This window comes from Hakea prostrata, chromosome 3, assembly GCF_041222555.1.
Source record: "Hakea prostrata isolate BN-2017 chromosome 3, UWA_Hpros_2, whole genome shotgun sequence".
Classification (NCBI taxonomy): Eukaryota; Viridiplantae; Streptophyta; class Magnoliopsida; order Proteales; family Proteaceae; genus Hakea; species Hakea prostrata.
In genome coordinates, this window is record NC_142602.1 from 24,532,160 (window position 1) to 24,549,869 (window position 17,710).

At 43.6% G+C, this 17,710-nt stretch overlaps 1 protein-coding gene across 2 annotated transcripts in view; it reads right to left on the bottom strand.

The window, feature by feature from the left end:
• Positions 1–17,710, bottom strand: part of LOC149021818 (MAP3K epsilon protein kinase 1-like) — a 99,816-nt gene that overhangs the window by 25,429 nt on the left and 56,677 nt on the right. The window contains exons 15-22 of one of the 2 annotated variants that reach the window (XM_089149996.1): positions 17,489–17,668; positions 17,325–17,408; positions 16,855–16,946; positions 16,658–16,741; positions 7,662–7,915; positions 7,035–7,583; positions 6,301–6,689; positions 6,075–6,209 (exon numbers count right to left, since the gene is read on the bottom strand). In XM_089149996.1, coding sequence (XP_089006122.1) covers positions 6,075–6,209; positions 6,301–6,689; positions 7,035–7,583; positions 7,662–7,915; positions 16,658–16,741; positions 16,855–16,946; positions 17,325–17,408; positions 17,489–17,668 — 1,767 coding nt within the window. Of the gene's footprint in view, positions 1–6,074; positions 6,210–6,300; positions 6,690–7,034; positions 7,916–16,657; positions 16,742–16,854; positions 16,947–17,324; positions 17,409–17,488; positions 17,669–17,710 lie in introns of both variants that reach the window. The other variant, XM_089149995.1, reaches the window with a different exon arrangement.

Below are 17,710 nucleotides of genomic sequence, written 5' to 3' on the forward strand. Positions count from 1 at the left end.
TAAGGGGGGGTAGGGGGTTCTCAGAAGGTTCCAGGCAGAGGCAGGAGTGAAGGAGGTGCATCAGGGGTGGAGCCAAGTAGTGCGGTCACCTGTGGAGGGGGAGGAGGGGGGGGGAGGGAGTTCCAAACCTGTGTGAGACAAGGGTGGGGGGAGGGGGGGGTCCAATTACCAAGGGAGATAAAGGTGGAGAGGGGAGTGGTTTTGGGGATACGGGAGTTGTACACGGTTCTGGGGCCAAGGAGATTGTACAAGATACCCATCGGATGCCAGGGGTCCAGCCAAAAGGAGGTGGAGGCGCCGGAAGAGACAAGGATAGAAATGGCAAGGAGGGCACGATCGCGAAGAAGCAGGAGGTTCCTCCAAATCCAGGAGGGATTGGAGGGGAGAGAGACAGTCCAGATGGAGTCAGACTTAAGAAGGAATGAATAGACCCAGGAGACCCAAATGGAATCATGTTTGGAGGCAATTTTCCATATGAGTTTCAAGAGGCAGGCCATATTCATATCCCAGATTCGACGGAATCCAAGACCCCCTTCAGATTTAGGGCGACAAATGGAAATCCAGCTAATCGGGTGGAGGAAGTGGGGAGATTCTTGCCCTTCCAAAGAAAAGCACAAAAAATGGATTCCAGGGAGTGGATGACAGAGACGGGAAGGGAGAAGATGCCACACCAGTAAAGATAGGAAGATTGGAGGACAGACCGGATAAGCACCATTCTCCCAGCAAACGAAAGAAGCTTACTTTTCCAGAGTTAAGGCTTTTTCCGGATATGATCAAGCATGGGGGAGCAATGGTGGCAAGTGAGACGACCAGGGATGAGGGGAAGCCCCAGATAGGTCACCGGGAAGGATCCAGGACTGAATCCGGTGAGCGCCAGGAGAGAGGCACGAGAGGAATCCGAGACACCTGTGAGAAAAATGGTGGATTTCTCAAGGTTGACTTTAAGACCCGAGAGGGATTCGAAAAGGGAGAGGGAAGACAAGATGGAAGAGATGGAAGAGTGATCTGTCTTAGAGAAAATCATAAGGTCATCAGCAAATGCGAGGTGGGTGAGCTTTAATGATCGGCATTTGGGAATAGGAGAGATGAGTAATTGATCCGTTTTGAACTGGATGAGGCGAGAAAGGACTTCCATAGCTAAGGTGAAGAGGTAAGGGGAAAGGGGGCAACCTTGGCGGATTTCAACTCGAGAAGAGAAAAAACCAGCCGGGGAACCATTAGTGATGATAGAGAAATGGGGGGTGGAGATGCAAGTCTCAATCCAATGGATGAAGGGGGAGGGAAAGCCCATAGCTGATAAGACTTCACTGATGAAATCCCACCGAATAGAGTCAAAAGCTTTATGAAGATCAACCTTCATAAGTGCAGCTGGGGAGTGGTTGGATTTGTCAAAACCACGGATAATCTCAGCACAGAGAAGAATATTGTCGGAGATGCTCCTGCCGGCAATGAAAGCAGATTGGTTAGGGCTAACCAGAGAGGGGATGACCAATTTAAGCCGATTGGCCAAGATTTTGGAGATGAATTTATAGATGAGGTTACAGAGCGAGATGGGATGAAAATCAGCGAGAGAGGAAGCACCTGGCTTCTTGGGGATGAGGCAGAGGAAGGTATTATTGATGGTGGCAAGTTGGGACGGGTTAAGGAAGAAGTTGTGCATGGCATGAATGAGCTCAGGCTCAATGAAATCCTAAGAAGCCAAGAAGAATCCCATATTGAAGCCATCGGGGCCAGGCGCCTTGTTGGCTTTATGGGAGCGGATGGCGGAGTGGATCTCATCAGAAGAGGGGATAGCACAAAGGGAGGGGATAAGTAAGGGATCCAAGAATCTATTGAGTAAGGAGGGGTTGAGGGGGAGGCAGGAGGGGAGAGAGGAGGGCGAGAGAAGATTTGAGAAGAAGGAGACAATTTCTTCCTTAATGCTAGGAGGGTCCGAGATCCAAACACCACCACTAGTTAGCAGGCCCGGAAGGGAATTAAAGTTTTGGCGAGCTTTAAGGGAACGATGGAAGAAGGCGGTATTGGCGTCGCCAAGCTCAAGCCATTGAATCCGGGATTTTTGGAGGAGAAAGCTTTCTTCTTGGGAGACAAGAGAGGAGAGGAGCAAAGAGAGGGAGCTTTCATCCTCAGACAAAGACTGGCAGAAGAGATCATTTTGGAGCATGGATTGGATCCTAGAAAGATTTTCCCCACACGAGGAAACTCTAGAGGTAATGTCACCAACCGTAGTAGAGTTCCAAGAGCGAAGGGCAATTTTGGTGTTTCGCAACTTTCGAGCAAAAGCCACAAGAGGGAGAGAATGGCAGTGGACAGGTTGGGCCCAGGCCGACATAACAGTGGGCAGGAAAGATGGGTTGGAAACCCACATATCAAAGAATTTGAAAGGCTTAGGCCCAAAAGAGGGATGGTTAAGTAGGTTGAGGTGACAGGGGGAGTGATCGGAGAGAAGGGGAGGGCCGAAGTGGGCATGGGAGGTGGGGAATTGAATAATCCAAGGGTGATTAACAAGAAATCGATCGATTTTGGAGGTGATACGAGCAGATCCAGACCTACGATTATGCCAAGTGAATCGATGGCCAATCCACCGAAGATCAGAAACACCCACATAATCGATCTAGGAATTGAAACTGTCAATAGCCACAGGGTCAGGGGGGTTACCTCCAATACGGTCATTAGAGAAACGAACAATATTGAAATCACCCCCAATACCCCAAGGTTGACCAATCAAGGAAGAGGAAATCAGGTGAAGGTCGTCCCAAAGAGGGGTCCTATCCAGCAAGCGATTAAATCCATAGACGATAAAGAGGAAGAAGGAAGGGGAGGAGGGAGAGGAAAGTTGAAGGTGAAGGAATTGGGCAGAAGAGGACAACAAATTGGTTTGGAATTTAGAGGGTCCCAAAGGACCCAAATTCGGCCATTGGGGGAGTGAGAATAGTTAGAGAGGAAGGACCAAGAAAGGGCAATGGAGTTGGCAATCCGATGGGAGTTCTCTACCTGGACATGGGTCTCTAACAACCCCACGAAAGAGGCTTTAGATTCCCTAATTGAGTGTTTTATCTCAGCTTGTTTGGCAAGGGAGTTGAGTCCCCTAACATTCCAAATAATGATATCAGTCATTCAAACAACCAAGGGTAATGGCATCATTCAAGCAGCAAGGGGAGGGGGGCTCATACAAGCTATAGGGGGGAGGGGAACCATTCTGTTTGTTATGCATGCAAGGTTGAAGCTCCAAACTAAGATACGGGGGTGTCTCACACAGGGATGAACCAATGGGGGAGGGGGATTCAAACATATCAGGATCAATGGTAGAACAAGAGCCAGGGGAAGGTGAGGGGGTAAGGGAAGGCTCGGTGATGGGAATTTGGTGTTCTGTGTTAGGCTTAGGCGAGGTGTTAGAGGAGGGCGAAAGTGGAGATGGTGGAAATATGTTGGTTGGGCTGGGGGTTAAGTGTTTAGGAGAAGTCTTGTGTGGTTCAGGCCTGGGAATGGGTCGGTTAAAGGAACAAAGAGGGTTGGGCTTTAAAAGAGGGTTTAAGTTGTGGTGGTTCAGAGGATACCCATTTAGAGAGGAAATGGGCCAAGGGCTAATAGATAAAGGCCCACGAGACAGGTGATAGCTAGAAAGCAAAGGAGTGAAAGGCGGTTTTGCGTGGGTCGAGGAGGGATTTAAATATTATCCAAAGGTCTTTCGGTGGAGTGGGATAAAGGGAAAGCCTGGGTGTAAGTTTGAGAGGGGAGATGGCTCGAAGAGGTGGTTTACAGAGGCTCAGGGATCGCGACAATCTCAAGGTTAGTACGAGAGGGGAAAGATACCTGGGAGCTGCAAGCCTGACAAACCAGGGATCTCGACGACCTAAGGGCAGGGAGCTTGAGGATGCCATCACCAACAAAGGGCTCGCCAATAGTGGGAGGATTTGGTACAGCAGGCGCAGAGGTCAGAGACAAGCAGTCGGGATCAGCAGAAGCCTGAGATGTAGCAGACGGCAACCCAGCAGCAGCAACAAACTTCGAGAGAGGAGCAGTTGTACGGAGACTGTCTCTTCTTCCTACGCCTGTAAGTTTTGCCGGAAACAGCGGCGGCCGGCGGAGGAGCACCAGCAACAACTGGGATAGAGATGATTTCCAGTCGATCGATCAGACTATTAGGTATGCTCGACACAGGCGGCAACATAATCTCAACAAGAGGAGGAGAAGGCAGCAGAGAATGAGCCGACAGAGGTGAAGGAGAAGAAGCACAATCAGAAACCACAGAAGAAGTTGCAGTCGAAGCAGCCACAGGATCTCCAGAAGCAGACGCAGCGGCAACAGGAACAATGCAGGCAGTGCATTTGTGAATATCGTGGCCAAAAGCTAGACACTCGAGCACCACGCAGGGACCCAATTGTAGACGATGACTTGGTTGAGGTGAGTACCCGAATCATCAGCAATGGATATGCAGGGAGGCAGGGGCTTGGACACCGGAACCTCAATGCAAAGACGAGCGTAGGAGAGCCTTTCGAGCCTGGAGGTCTTCAGGTCAGAACGGAGAGGACGACCCAGCATTGAGCCAATACGACTCAAGCATACTTTACTCCAGAACTTCAGGGGAAGGCCAGGCAGATTGATCCAAAGGGGGAGGGAATTGAAGTCGACCCGACGAAGGGGCATAGAAGGAGTCCATGGCTTAATGAAAATTGGCGCTTTTCCAACATACCAAGGGGAGCCATCAATGGCCTTCAAATGGTAGGAAGGGGAAGAGAAATTGAAGAGCAAGATGCCATCCTCGATAACGAACGTATCCATGGAGCCAAGCGACTTCTATTGTTTTGCAAGAGATGCTTTGATAATGCCAAGGGGAGGGTAGGGGCCAAGAAACTGTCCTAAGACAGCATTCTTCCAACGGTGAATTTCAGGTGCAGTTGCAGAGGTGGGGCAATGAACCAAGGGGATGGGAGAGTCAGAAGAGGAAGGAGGGAAATAGGAGAGGTTTTTGCATGAAGGAGCCGGTTGGTTGAAAAGGGTGCTCCAGGCATTAGGGAGAGGGGCAGGGATGACAGAGGTGGGATTTGCAGGTGAAGACGAGTTTGGCAGGGGGGTGATGGTGTCGTTGGTGGCGGAGGTAGCAGGGGGGATGAAGAATGGAGGGAGGTAGCAAGGGGTTTGGAACTGGTGATGGAAGTTAAAGGCGGAGACAAAGTAATCCCAGGAGCAGGGTGGAGGTTTTTGTGGTGTCGGTGGTAGCGATGGTGATGGAGGCAGAGGTGGAGGCAGAGGTGGAGGCTTTGGTGGTGGCAATGGTTACGGTGGAGGTGGAGGCGGTGACGGCAGTGGGAGGGAGGGGGAGTAACGGAGGAGGTTCTAGAGCTTTGTTTAACCCTTGGTAAACCCTAAAACCATCCAAACTCCAAGCTTTGAAGGCATTCACAGCCCTAGAAGGCTGCTGGTTCTCAAGAGAGATGATCCTGGAGTCAGCTTGATTGTAGAGCCATAATTCTACAACTAAACCCTAGAATTTGGTTCACATTAACTGATCAACAAGTCCATTTGGTAGTTGGAAGCAAAGCCATCAAAACCTCTCTCAAGGTTGTTTAGTTCGTTTCTTATTGCAAACCATGTTTCTGCTTTAACCATTATAGATGGACTTTAATAATTGACGAGTTGAAGATGAGGTTTTACTGCCACATGTGCTAGTAGGGATTAGGTGCTCTGGGTCTCATCTGGACCTAGCTTCTGGGAGCATGACATGAGATGGTGTAGACAGTAATATTTTGAGGTGTAAGCTCTAATAAATTGGATTTTTGAGATTTTAGTTTTGAGTCTTTTGACAAACCTTAGGCTGCAACCAATAGGAGTAATTTGAGAGTTAATGCCATGGTTCAAATATTTTAAAGGATCCTGTTTAATTTAGCAAGTTTATTAGTGCCTGTGAGGGCTGAACCCTTACCTGTATCCAGTTTACATTGTGGTTCTTGTGAGTCGTGACACAAATAGTAATCTTAGATACTTAATTTTCAAGTACAAAAAGACACCAACTGAAGCATATTTATTCCTTGATGATCCTAAGATTTAACAAAAGCAAATTTAATAAAACTTACTTCATTGTGTATTTGAGAGATAAGAGGACCCTCTTGGCGTTCAAGGTTTGGGATTAAATGTTTGATTGCATCTGCCCGCTGAAGACTCTCTAAGCAGTTCGGATCAGTTGACAAATGACCAATGCACTTCAACAGCTGTAGTCAAGAAACAAACTGTATCAACAAATAACAGAAAAGAATTATCAGACCAATCATTAATATAACAGAGAATCTTTTTCATTCTAACCTTCAAAAGAATAGGAGATTCTGTTCTGTCAAACATCTTAAAAAGACGGCTAAGCAAGCTTTGGCTGCACATATAAGATTTCACAGCAGTATCTGCTTGGGAAAATTCGAGCAGCAAGTCAGTCACTTTCTCAAAATATTCCTTGGCCACGTCTGTATTCACTGTTGGTACCATAGGAGAGAGTAATCCAGAGGACGTAGTTCTCCCTAGTCTGACATATAGAACACCTGAACCAGAAAGTCGCCCTGATGTGGTCTGAGATGTCATTCCTGATGCTGAAGCAGCTCCATCATTAAATGACAATGGTCCTACCATCTTATTATCAGATTTATAAGACATTCTAGGAGCACAGTCCATATTTCCATTTTCTCCTCCACATCCAGAAAACTCTGCTAAAGCCATGAATGATTGTTTACATAAAACAATTGTCAAATGAAAACTTAAAAGAACCCAAGAAAATTTTGAAGCAAGGAGAAGAGAAAGTGATTTAAAAATGAGAAAGTACAGACAATACGAGAATTATAATTAAAAGGAAAAACTTAAAGAAGTTGTGCTTCTCAGAGGTGAACAAAGAGATCAATGGTTGAGGTCACAGGTACTTGGGTACAGATTATATTGATTTTTATAGCCAAAAAATAAATAAACTAAAGAAGTAAAAGCCAGAAATTGTATAGTTACTATTAGTACATTTCAAGTGAAAGAAAAACTATGACAATAAAAGTATAACCAATTACCTGAAAATTTTGCTCTTAGGAAATGTGGTTCACCATTTGTTCTCCTTTCTGAAGATGCACGTAATATATGTTTTATACTTTGTTGTCTCTCTAATCCAGACAGATTATGTACAAACTCAAGCTTTCCTGAATAACGTCTGGATGGGGGTTCCTTGTCCAACAAGCCAAGAGGAGGTCGAACTCGATCTTGTACGGAAGATAATGATTTGAGGAGCCCATTTGATTCCATCTGCTTTGGAAGCTTATCAGTAGATGTCTTAATACTGGAAGTAGTGAGCAGCTCTTGCTTAGGGTCAACTTCTGCTCGGAAAGAATCGCTTTTCCGTGGATCCAAGAGTTCCCAATCTTTGGTTAAAGATTCTCTATGTCCTAGATTATAAATGTTCTCCAGGTCTTTTGGCTCTGGAAACTTAGAAGTAGTTGATGTTTCGACAGCACCATTGTTTGACCAAAGTTTATCAGGCTCTCCAGGAATGCAGTGAGAGTCAGGTTGGCTGCCATCTGACCTTTGAGAATGCGAAGTGGAAGCACGTGGTAATTCAAATCTACCTGCAGAGGAAGGGTACCCAGTCATCTCATATATTCCCTTGAGCATATCAGCATGATCAGAGCTCAGGAGTGCTTTACCAAGTATTGAAGTTTGGTTACAATAATCCAATGTCTCAGAGTGTCGCTGTGGAGTCAAACAATCTGCTGGAACAGATCCACCCCCAATTGACATAGAAGCTGATCGAATAGCCTCATTCAGGCTGTGAAGGGTAATAATTAGCCTAATAAGTAAACCATTCTTTGCAGCTATGCGACAAAAATCATTTCTGGGTGTAGAGCGATGAAGCATGAAAACCTGCCAAATGCCATCAATAGCTAGATGAACCATTTCCCTGGTGACAAAGAAGAAGCTAATCAACATTACTTTTTTAGCCTAATAATCAGCATATATTTGATGAGGAAAAGCATCTTTAAATGGCCCCATGTTGGAACAGTTCCCAAATCCCAATAAGTCCATTGAACCATGTGGACAATTGATGTGCCAGTTCTAGTTGTTAGACGGTGAGGAGATGGTCTAGATTGGCTAGGTATCATATTTCACACTTAAATTCAGTCAAATAACCATGTATCTCCATGCATGTCTATAGTACCAGGAACATCATTGCATGCTCAGACATAGTCCGAGATTTTTCCAACACTATTTTGCCACTTAATAATATCAATATTTATATATATATATATATATATATATATATATATATATATATATATATATATATATATATATATATATATATAAATATATATTTATTTTTTTTTTTTTTTTTATTTTTTTTTTTTGGGGGGGGGGGGGGGGGACTGACTAGCTGGCAATAAGGAAGAGCCTAGACCTAAGCCCAAGTAACAACAACTAGCCTGTTCCTTGGGGTGTCCAAAATTGGGGATGAGGAAGTATCTGAAGCCTAGCAGAGACATCAAAGCAGATGGCTTTCAAAATCAAGTCCAAAGACCTAGAGTTGGAGGTCCATCTACAAAGGTTCCATTCCCACCTCAAATTAAAAATCATAGCACCAAACACCAACTTACCTACTAGAACACAAATAGATGTGGCAGAAAATGACCTTCAAAATCATAACCAATCTCTGGAGAACCCAAAGGAGCATCTAGAGCAGGGCCAAATGGAGGTGATGCTTTCTCCTATTGGGAGCTGGAGAAGGGGCAGGAGAAGAGGAGATGGTTAACATCTTCAGCGTTGTACCAAGTTGGGGTTGACGTCAGCAAAGGACCAGATGTAGCGTTGTGGTTATAACTTATAAGGTTATTTATCATCGCGGTGAAGACGCAGGTGCTTGCAGTGGTAGCTGCAGGCTCAGGAGTTTGATTTACAGAATCAGGTGCAGCGTCAGCAGAGGTTTATTCCTCCTTGGACAGAGGAAATGCTGCCTGGGGTCTGCTTGGTGAACAGCACAACACAAGTTGTCATCACTGGAAAGGCACTGGCGGCTGGATTTTCTGCAGCTGCAACTAGGGGCATGTTGGTCATGAGTTGGGGTGGTGGGGAAGGATATTGACAGCCTGTCGCAGGTAGACCCTTAACTAATGTTGCAGCAACAGAGGAAGTGGCAACAATCATGGTTGGGGCTATGACAGAGAAGGACATGGCATCTGCGCTGGTTGTAGAAGCAGTGGCGGTGGTTACAGAAGCAGCGGCACGGACAGTGAAGTGTGAGGTGACAAAGGACTTGTAGTGAGATGAATGGTGTCCAAAGACTTTGCACAAGATGCAGTAGGGAGGGACCAGTTGTAATTCTTCGGCTGGTCAAAAAAGAGCCCTTCATTGTCTTCAATAGGGAATCGAGGAGAGGGGTGTTTAGGAATCAACCCTAGCAAATGGAACATCTTATGATTCAACTCATGCCAATGTGATGCAGAATAATCACCAAGTTGGGCTTCTTTCTTAAAGAATAGTCTAGGATCAAAGTATTTAGACTCCTGTGCTATGGTTTTTTGCTTCTCCTCTGCGGTTGTAGGTTTCCATCTTCTTACTCTCTGGTAAGCTACAATACACTGTAATGGTGATTTTCTGGTATAGCCGATCAATGGCTATCTCTAAAGACCTCCAACAGCTTAAGCTGAGTGAGGTGATGACCCTCCCGAGAGGGGTAGACCCTCTCTTCTCTTTTCCTTCTTTAATTGCTTCTATTTCTTGTTTTGATTTTTATATAATTTTTGCCTTTTTATTTGGGTCCATCCTTTTTGTTAGCCTACATTTTAACTGCATTTCATTAAAGCGTACTTATCTGGTCATTATTGTATCCGTTTTCTCTTCGTTTTTTTCCTTATTTTCAGAATTGTGAATACCGAGGCATTTGAGTAGGCATTTTAATGGAAGTGGCCAGGCTGGATGTTGCAGAGGATGCTCTGCTGCCGGATATTGTCCTCACACCATCGGCAACTACGCATCTGCATACCATCTCTAAACCCACGGACTGGAAATTTGTTCTAGTTGGAAAAGTACTAACAAGCAAGAAGATAACCTCACCAACGGTAGCCCACTCCTTGAACACAGCATGGAACCTCAATCGAGACCTTTTCATCAAATCAGTGGGGAAACTTTTCTGATACAGCTGCAGAATCAAGAAGAACTCACTTTTGCTCTTAACAAGGGACCTTGGATGATCAAGAGCCACTTGCTGTGTCTGAAACCTTGGGAGCCAAAACAACCAATTGATCGGATTGTGTTCCAGCACTATGAGATTTGGGTCCATGTGTATAAAATTCCACCTCCGATAATGTCTTTGGAACTGGCCTTTCTGATAGGGGACAAGCTAGGAGTGTTCATTTTGGCCAAAATACCATCAAGGCTCAGAGATTTTGGGAAGCCATTGATTATTCGAGTTCAGAGGAAGATAGATGTTCCGGTGAAACCAAGTATTAGGATCACTAAACCTGACGGTGAGCAATTACAGGTTGATTTCCAGTAATGAAGCTCCCTCAACTATGCTCTCAAGACCTTTGTGGACAGAAATCGGTATCCAGATGTGATGCCTTTATCAACACAGGTTATAATGGATGTCTATGATGTGGAGTTCGGAGATTGGCTCCGATGGGGAAGTGCATCTACACGGCCCTCTGTCCTAGTCAAGACAGTGTTGATCGAAGCATCTTACTTCCTACCCTCATCGACGGCGACGACGTACCATGTTTTGGTAGGTTTTAGGTGATTTTTGGGTCAGATTTTTTGTGTGCAGCTTAATTTGAGGCCAATAAACACAATGGAAATTTTATTTTATTATCAAAACCTAACACAAATTGGTCTTCTTGATTCACACATGCTTAGTTGTATGCGGACGAAACTGGATTATTAATTTCACAAGTCTAAACATGGATATACAAGAAAACATTGAAACTTACATTACAATGCACGAGAAAATACTGAGAAGTAGTCAAATCTCAATTATAATTTAATTATAAATCAAGATTTATAATATACATCCCATTGAGATTTTCAAGATTTTGGCGAAATTTCAGAAATTTTAGAAATTTTGGCGAGATACCAAAATTTTGTCTAGATCTCAACAAATCTCCTCCCAAATCATATTTTGTCTCATCAAGGTCGAGATGGCCAAATGTTGCAAGACTCTGAACCATGATTACACGGCTACACACTTACATCCTATTCCAATAGCTTTTCATCCTACATTTGAAGAACCTACCAATCCATCCATACACCCCATTACTCTAAATCTGTCCATAACTATCCAACCACTATAACCTATTTCTTATGTATCCTAATCAAATGACCCAAAAACTCAAAACCCTAAACCCTTTGCTGGCCCCTAGCTGAACTCATCAATCTAGAGTTGCATCACCATGGTAATCACATCAGATTAGCTGCACGAATGCAAGGAGTACTTATCCCTTCTTCCTCCATCTTCTCTTTGATGAAGCATCTGTCAATCTCAACATGTTTGTCTGATCATGCTGGACAGGATTGTGACCAATACTAATGGGAGCCTCCTTCTCACATCAGAGGTGCATGGAACCATTTGAAGTGATCCCCACTCCCTTATCACTCAATATTTCCTTATGGTGCATAAGTTTGCACATTCCCTATGCCTTGGCATCGAACTCAGCCTTTGCAGTAGATGAGAAAATTTTCCCTTCAAGGAATTACATCTGCAAAAATTTTCAGACATCAAAACAAACAAATATTTTACTATATTTTTGGTTTTTATAAATGTTTTACCATATTAAGATAGAAACTTCAGCATTGGAAGTTGAAAATTGCATCTATTGTCAGAAATCCAGTTTTTGCTTTTGAACTCGGTGGGGATTGACTTTACTTTCCTTTGTAGAATTTATTTTTTTCACTATTTTTATTGGATTCAAATAGGAAGAGAAGCAACACAAGAGGCAGAGGTCTGGCAGACAAGGCTGCAATGGAAGTGATAGTGAAGGCCACAGTTAAAAGTGCAGTGAGGAAGTGCAATGAAGAGAAAGCTTCAAGGGGGTATAAATGTAAAATCTGCATTCTGCATTATATTTTCCATGCTATATGGGGAAGCATGGCCTCCAAGGAGCAGCATGGCAATGGAAGAGAACAACATGAAAAATATATTTCCTAAGTCTTGAATTCTGATGCCAAGTTGGAGTCGAAGTTGATGCATCATCACCATCTCTTAGTCCCTCCAACCCCTACATCCAATCTTTTCTCTGCATGCCCCTCTTGAAACCCCTCTGTCTCCTTGCCTTGCTTCCACCTGGCCCCATAACCCCTCCCCTTTCAGATTGAAACCCACTGGATCTCGTCCACATTCAGAGGCTGCTCTATAGAGATACTATTAGGAAGTTGGTTTTTAGTGCTAGTATTTCTCGCATTTGGCTTGAGCATAACCTTTCTAGACAGACTCCCAAATCTAGATCCCTTGTTTTGGTTTGGAAGGCCATCTACAGGGATGTTTGCTCCAAGCTCTTTTTGATTAACTTTTTGTAGACACCTGAGGGAACATGCACATTGTTGTGCCTGGGGTCTTGATTTGTTTTTACATTTGGCCTGAAGCTAATGTTGCTGGTGTAGCTCCATCCCCCCCCCCCCTTCTCCTTTTGTTTTCTATCCCTTCCCCCTTTTTTTTTTGAGACAATATGTTTTTATAACCTAAAAACAAGATTTGACTAGTAAATTAAAACATGGGTCACCGACTTCAGCACTAGAACAGACTTTCTATAAAATATAGCGATTAACTGATTACTAGTGGAGGCAATATGAAGTCCTAAGGCTAACAGAACTCTCAATCACTTATAACAACCCTGTGGTGGTGGCCCCCTCCTCCCCCTCCCTTCAGCACCACCTCCTGGTCTGCCTTTTTACCCAGCCGCATCTTTATCTGGTGAAGGTTTCGCTGCACTATATCACCCCCACCAATTTCAGTGGCTTTAAAGTAACCCATTATGAAGCGGGCCTTCTAGTCCATGGAGCAAAGTGGACCACAGATGAAACAATTGTCTAATCACACACTCTCAAGGCTTTCACTCACCTTTCCTCATTGTCAAGGTCTCATTTTCAAGGCTCTAAAGGTATTCTGTAGTTGTTTCAAAACAGTGCTTTTGGATAATGATTTCTTCATCTTCAAGTTTTATGATGAAGGCGAAAAAAATATTGTTTGCTAGAAGTGGTCACAGAATGTTGGTAGGAAGCCATCATTTCTCAAACAATAAAAACGGTACCTACCACTGAATTTCCTCAATCACAATCCCCTTCCTTTTTGGGTCTCCCTCCATAGGGTCCCCTTGCACTTATGATATACATAGAGCCAACCCAGAAAAGCCCCTACTAGCCGAAACAAGGCCCAGGGATGCTGCCCAGAACCTATGGCCCAAAAAGGAAGCCAAACCTGGGGAGGGGTATTTTGGTCATTTTGGGTCCCCTAGTAAAACCCAATCTGACCAAGTTTGATTCAGAGTCCTGTTAGGAGTTTGGATATACCTTTACTTTTAAATTTGAGTCCTCTGTTGTTAAGTTACAACAGAATCTTAGTCCCCTTAGAAGTGTCAAGTTGGAATCCTATTTCAATTTGGATTCCTTAGGATTCCAACTTAAGTTCTTATTTGAGGAGGAGTTCCTTAAAACAGAACTCCCTATTTGTTTTGTCTCTAAGTTGAGTCCTAGTGTTACTCCTTCAACATAAAGGTTATAAATAAAGCCTCCCACATGTAACCAGAACAGCTTATGATCAATAAAATTTACTTGAAGGAGAATTAAGAGTGCTGCAGAATTCCCAAGGAGGGAACCTTGCGGCAGCCTTGGAGCTCCCCAATTTTCTGTGGATTTACAAATCAGCCTTCTTCCCCAATCAAGTTCATACACCCCCATCCCTAACCCTATTCTCTTCCCCCTTCTCTTCCTTACACAACCTTAGAATGCCCCCCTCTCTCTTGCAGCACCAAAACCCTAGATCTCTTGAGCCCCCCACTCAACTGCCCTCCCCTTTGGACTGTTCCCTCCCTTCAACCTACCCTTCAATCCCAACCACAGCCCCTTTCCCCTCACTCAAACCCTAGAATTCTGTAAGTTGTCTTCTTCATACAAATCCCTGAATCCCTAAACCTTCAAACACCTACCTCTCTTCAACCATTCACCTGAATCAAATTTCCCTTTTAGATTCAACACCAGGTTAACTCAAACGTTAGCTTTTCATCCCAATGAGAGTCTCCCTTTGGAAACAATGCCACCCATTGCTCTGTACCCCACCCTTTCTTTTGGCCCAATAGCCCTACCTATGTGACCTCTTATTTAGTATTATATCACCCTAACCCTAGCCACCAACCCTATATTTGGGATTAATTCTGAAAATAAATTCTGTCAAAACCAGAGTTTTTCCCTTCCATTCATTCCTAAACCTGGTTGAACTCCATTCTCTTTCCCCATCAACCCAAAATCAACCCTAGACTCCTTGAAACCCTGGCTGCAGAGTTTAGGAGTTAAAAACCCTATATATACTGGGTGTCTAAGCCCTAAAACAGCTGCTGTCCATCTGCTAACTACCCTAGGGAGCCCTAATTGCAGGGGTTTAAAGCCCTAATTTACTGCTGGTTCAATTGAGGTGATCCTGTAATTTGGCCCTCGATTTAGGGGTTACATCAGTCTTGAGTGTGGTGAGCTTGGTGCTTGACCTTCCTCTTTACTTGGATGGTTATTACCAAATCACAAGATATCCTATGACCTATCTTTGGACAAGATATATATTGACGTCTCGGTTGACTCTTCTCAGCTAGATTTCATCTTGGCCATTGACGATGAAGGCTTCTCCTTCAGCTATCCTGTTTGAGACAACTAGACAAGCCCCCCTAAATGCTTTTTTTTTTTTTTTTTTTTTTGAAAGGTCTTTGGCCACTCCTCAGATAGCTGCTTCATAAATTCCGCCCAAAACCCTCAGTCCTTCCCTCACCTGTTGTGTCTTCTTCTTACCCAAGTACTCCCGCAAAATCCTCAGCACTCCTATCTCGTCTCATAAAAAACCATCCCCTCCACATCTTCCTTCCGACCACCTTGCCTTCTCCTTTGGCTCGGCAAAGTGGGCGGCCCAAAACTCATGGGCATAAAAAATACTGGGTCCAGCCTGTTAGTTCTCCCTGCAGACATCCCCTTACCTGCCAATCCATTTTGGGTAATGCCACTGTAGGGAAAAGTCCTTTTCCCTTCAATTGCTTGAAACTGCCGCACATTTGGTTTCAATCCCTGATAGCTTACCCATTATACTGTCCTATGTAGCTACCACAGCCAGTAGTGTCCAGTCTCTAACCATTCATGTGCCTTACACTAACTTATGTCTGCATGATCTGCATCTATTGATTACCTCTTAAACATCCTCAGTTCACCTTGTGAGCCCTATCCTTGCCCCACCTTTAATGCTTACTTCTTCCTCAATCAATAACTCTCTGCACTACTCCCTATGTCATTCTGTCCACTTCTAGTCTCCAATCCCAAGTTCCCAACCGTCTTTAGTATCCTTATAGGCCAGTTGGCCTCTCGCCTTCCTTAATGTCCCCTTAGCCAGGCTATGTGGGCCTCTAACTCCCCATATTCTCCATTTGGCCCAAAATTTTTATGTTGCTCTTCTTGTCTCCATTGGGCCTTAGCTTGATTTGACCCATCTTAGCCTTCCTCTGTTAAACCATACCTGTGGAAATCAGTCTAATTCACCCCCTTTTGACCCACATCCTAGCATTCACCCTCCCTCTCCATTCTCTTTTTCTGCAGTGAGAATCCAATGCCCACCTAAAATTTATGCATACATCACCTACTGTCTGACCTCTCAATTGCCTATTTTTCCCATGAGCTCTGAAATCCGTGAAGATAAATATCAGACTCGGGTTAGCATTCCTTGCCATGTTGGAAAAAGCTCCCTTCCCCCTTTAGTCTGTATTGTAGGGGTTTTTCCCCTTTTCTTTTGCAGGCCCTTGCCAGAAACAGCTTGTAATTGCCTTGTGTTGTCCAATTCCACCCCCCCCCCCCACTTTCTCCCTCTTCTTTTAATAATGATATCATTCATCCCCCACCCCCTCGAAAAGAAAAAAACCCACCCTGAAAAAATATTAAAGTTCCCCTTTGTTTATAACAAGTTACACCTTACAACCCAAGGTGAAAAATGTAAATAGGAAAAAACCGTAAAACCCTAAACCACACTTAAGATGAAGTGATAATATTCCAATCCTGCAGTATTCAACAGAAACCAGTGCACATATTAAAGATAAATAAACAATAATTAGGAAATAAAACCAACTGCTGCAGAAAAAATCAAATGGACAGTAAGAGAAATTCTTTGAGAAACCAAAGAGCTGGCTTACACATGGTGCAAGTAGCATATCATTCACAGTTCAAACTCCACAGTACCTTTGTAAAATCCCTTTTAACCCTCTAGGCCTCTAGTATATTGCACTTGCAATTCACTTAGAGCAACAAACTAATAGATAATAACACAAAAAAAATACATAGGAATTTGATCCATTGATCTTGGATGATACTTGGAAATAGTGGCAGATTGAATACTTTGATAGAACATAGCCAACAGGGGAGCACAGGAATGAAAAGGAAAAAAAATTCTATTAGGAGAAAGTCTAGGCAAAGACTAAACCTGTACTTTGCATAATCAGCCTCCAGAAAGCTCACCAGAACAGGTATTCCTCGACAAGCAATGAACATTTCCAGGGTCAATGAGCTGATAGCAGACCATATGATTAAATATTTTTTCTAATAATTAAAAAGATTAAAAAAAGGGGTGACGTGCCAATGAAATAAGCAAGGCAAAAAATTTAAATAAGAAACCCTTACCTGGAAAGACAGAGTTGTTGAAAGAAATAAGCTGCTTGCATACGAACTTCGCAGGGACGATCAGGTACCGCAAAATTCATCACGACAGGAATCTGCCATTTGATGTGTGGAAAAGAAACTGTGGTAACTAAATGATAAAAACCTACTAGTGATTGTCTGAAGAGTGAGGAAACTACATCTAGAGTGAGGCAAAAGTAGATGGCCACCATTCAAATGGTTGACATGACAATACAAGAAGTAGAAGGCAAACCAATTATTCATCAAGCAGGATCCATTTGCCATTCAGTTTATAAATTATGATCAATCAAATTTTTTTGTTGCTGTATGTCTCTTTCAGGAGACCACTCCACATTCTAAAATCTAGATAAGCATTTGGACTGAAGCATTGAGTGGGTCTTCATAAAGGCTCAACGGACATTAGTATAATATTACACCTAAATGTGTGTCCAGAACGAAATGTTTACCCTTACCAAGCCAATAAGGCAAGCCTTTTCTTGGAAGTCAGCATTGTCTTTGACTATTTGATTTATAATTTCAAGCACAGAACATGCAACCTGCAATTATAGAAAACACCCATAATTAGATCATATTGACTCACTAAAAATGCTTTAAGTTCTCAATGCTTTTAACCTACTCGAGTTTTAGGAACTTCAAGTAGTTCCACAAGAGGTAGCAACCCATGCCGGTTAACGAAAACAAGTTTCTGTTCAGGGCGCTCGTGAAAGAAAGCCATCAGCTTTTGACATGCGGATACAATCTCATCTTCTGTTGCATCTGGCCTCAGTGACCCAACTAATCTGCTAAACTCAACAGCCTAACAACTCAAAACATAGAAGGCAATTACTAATACATTGGA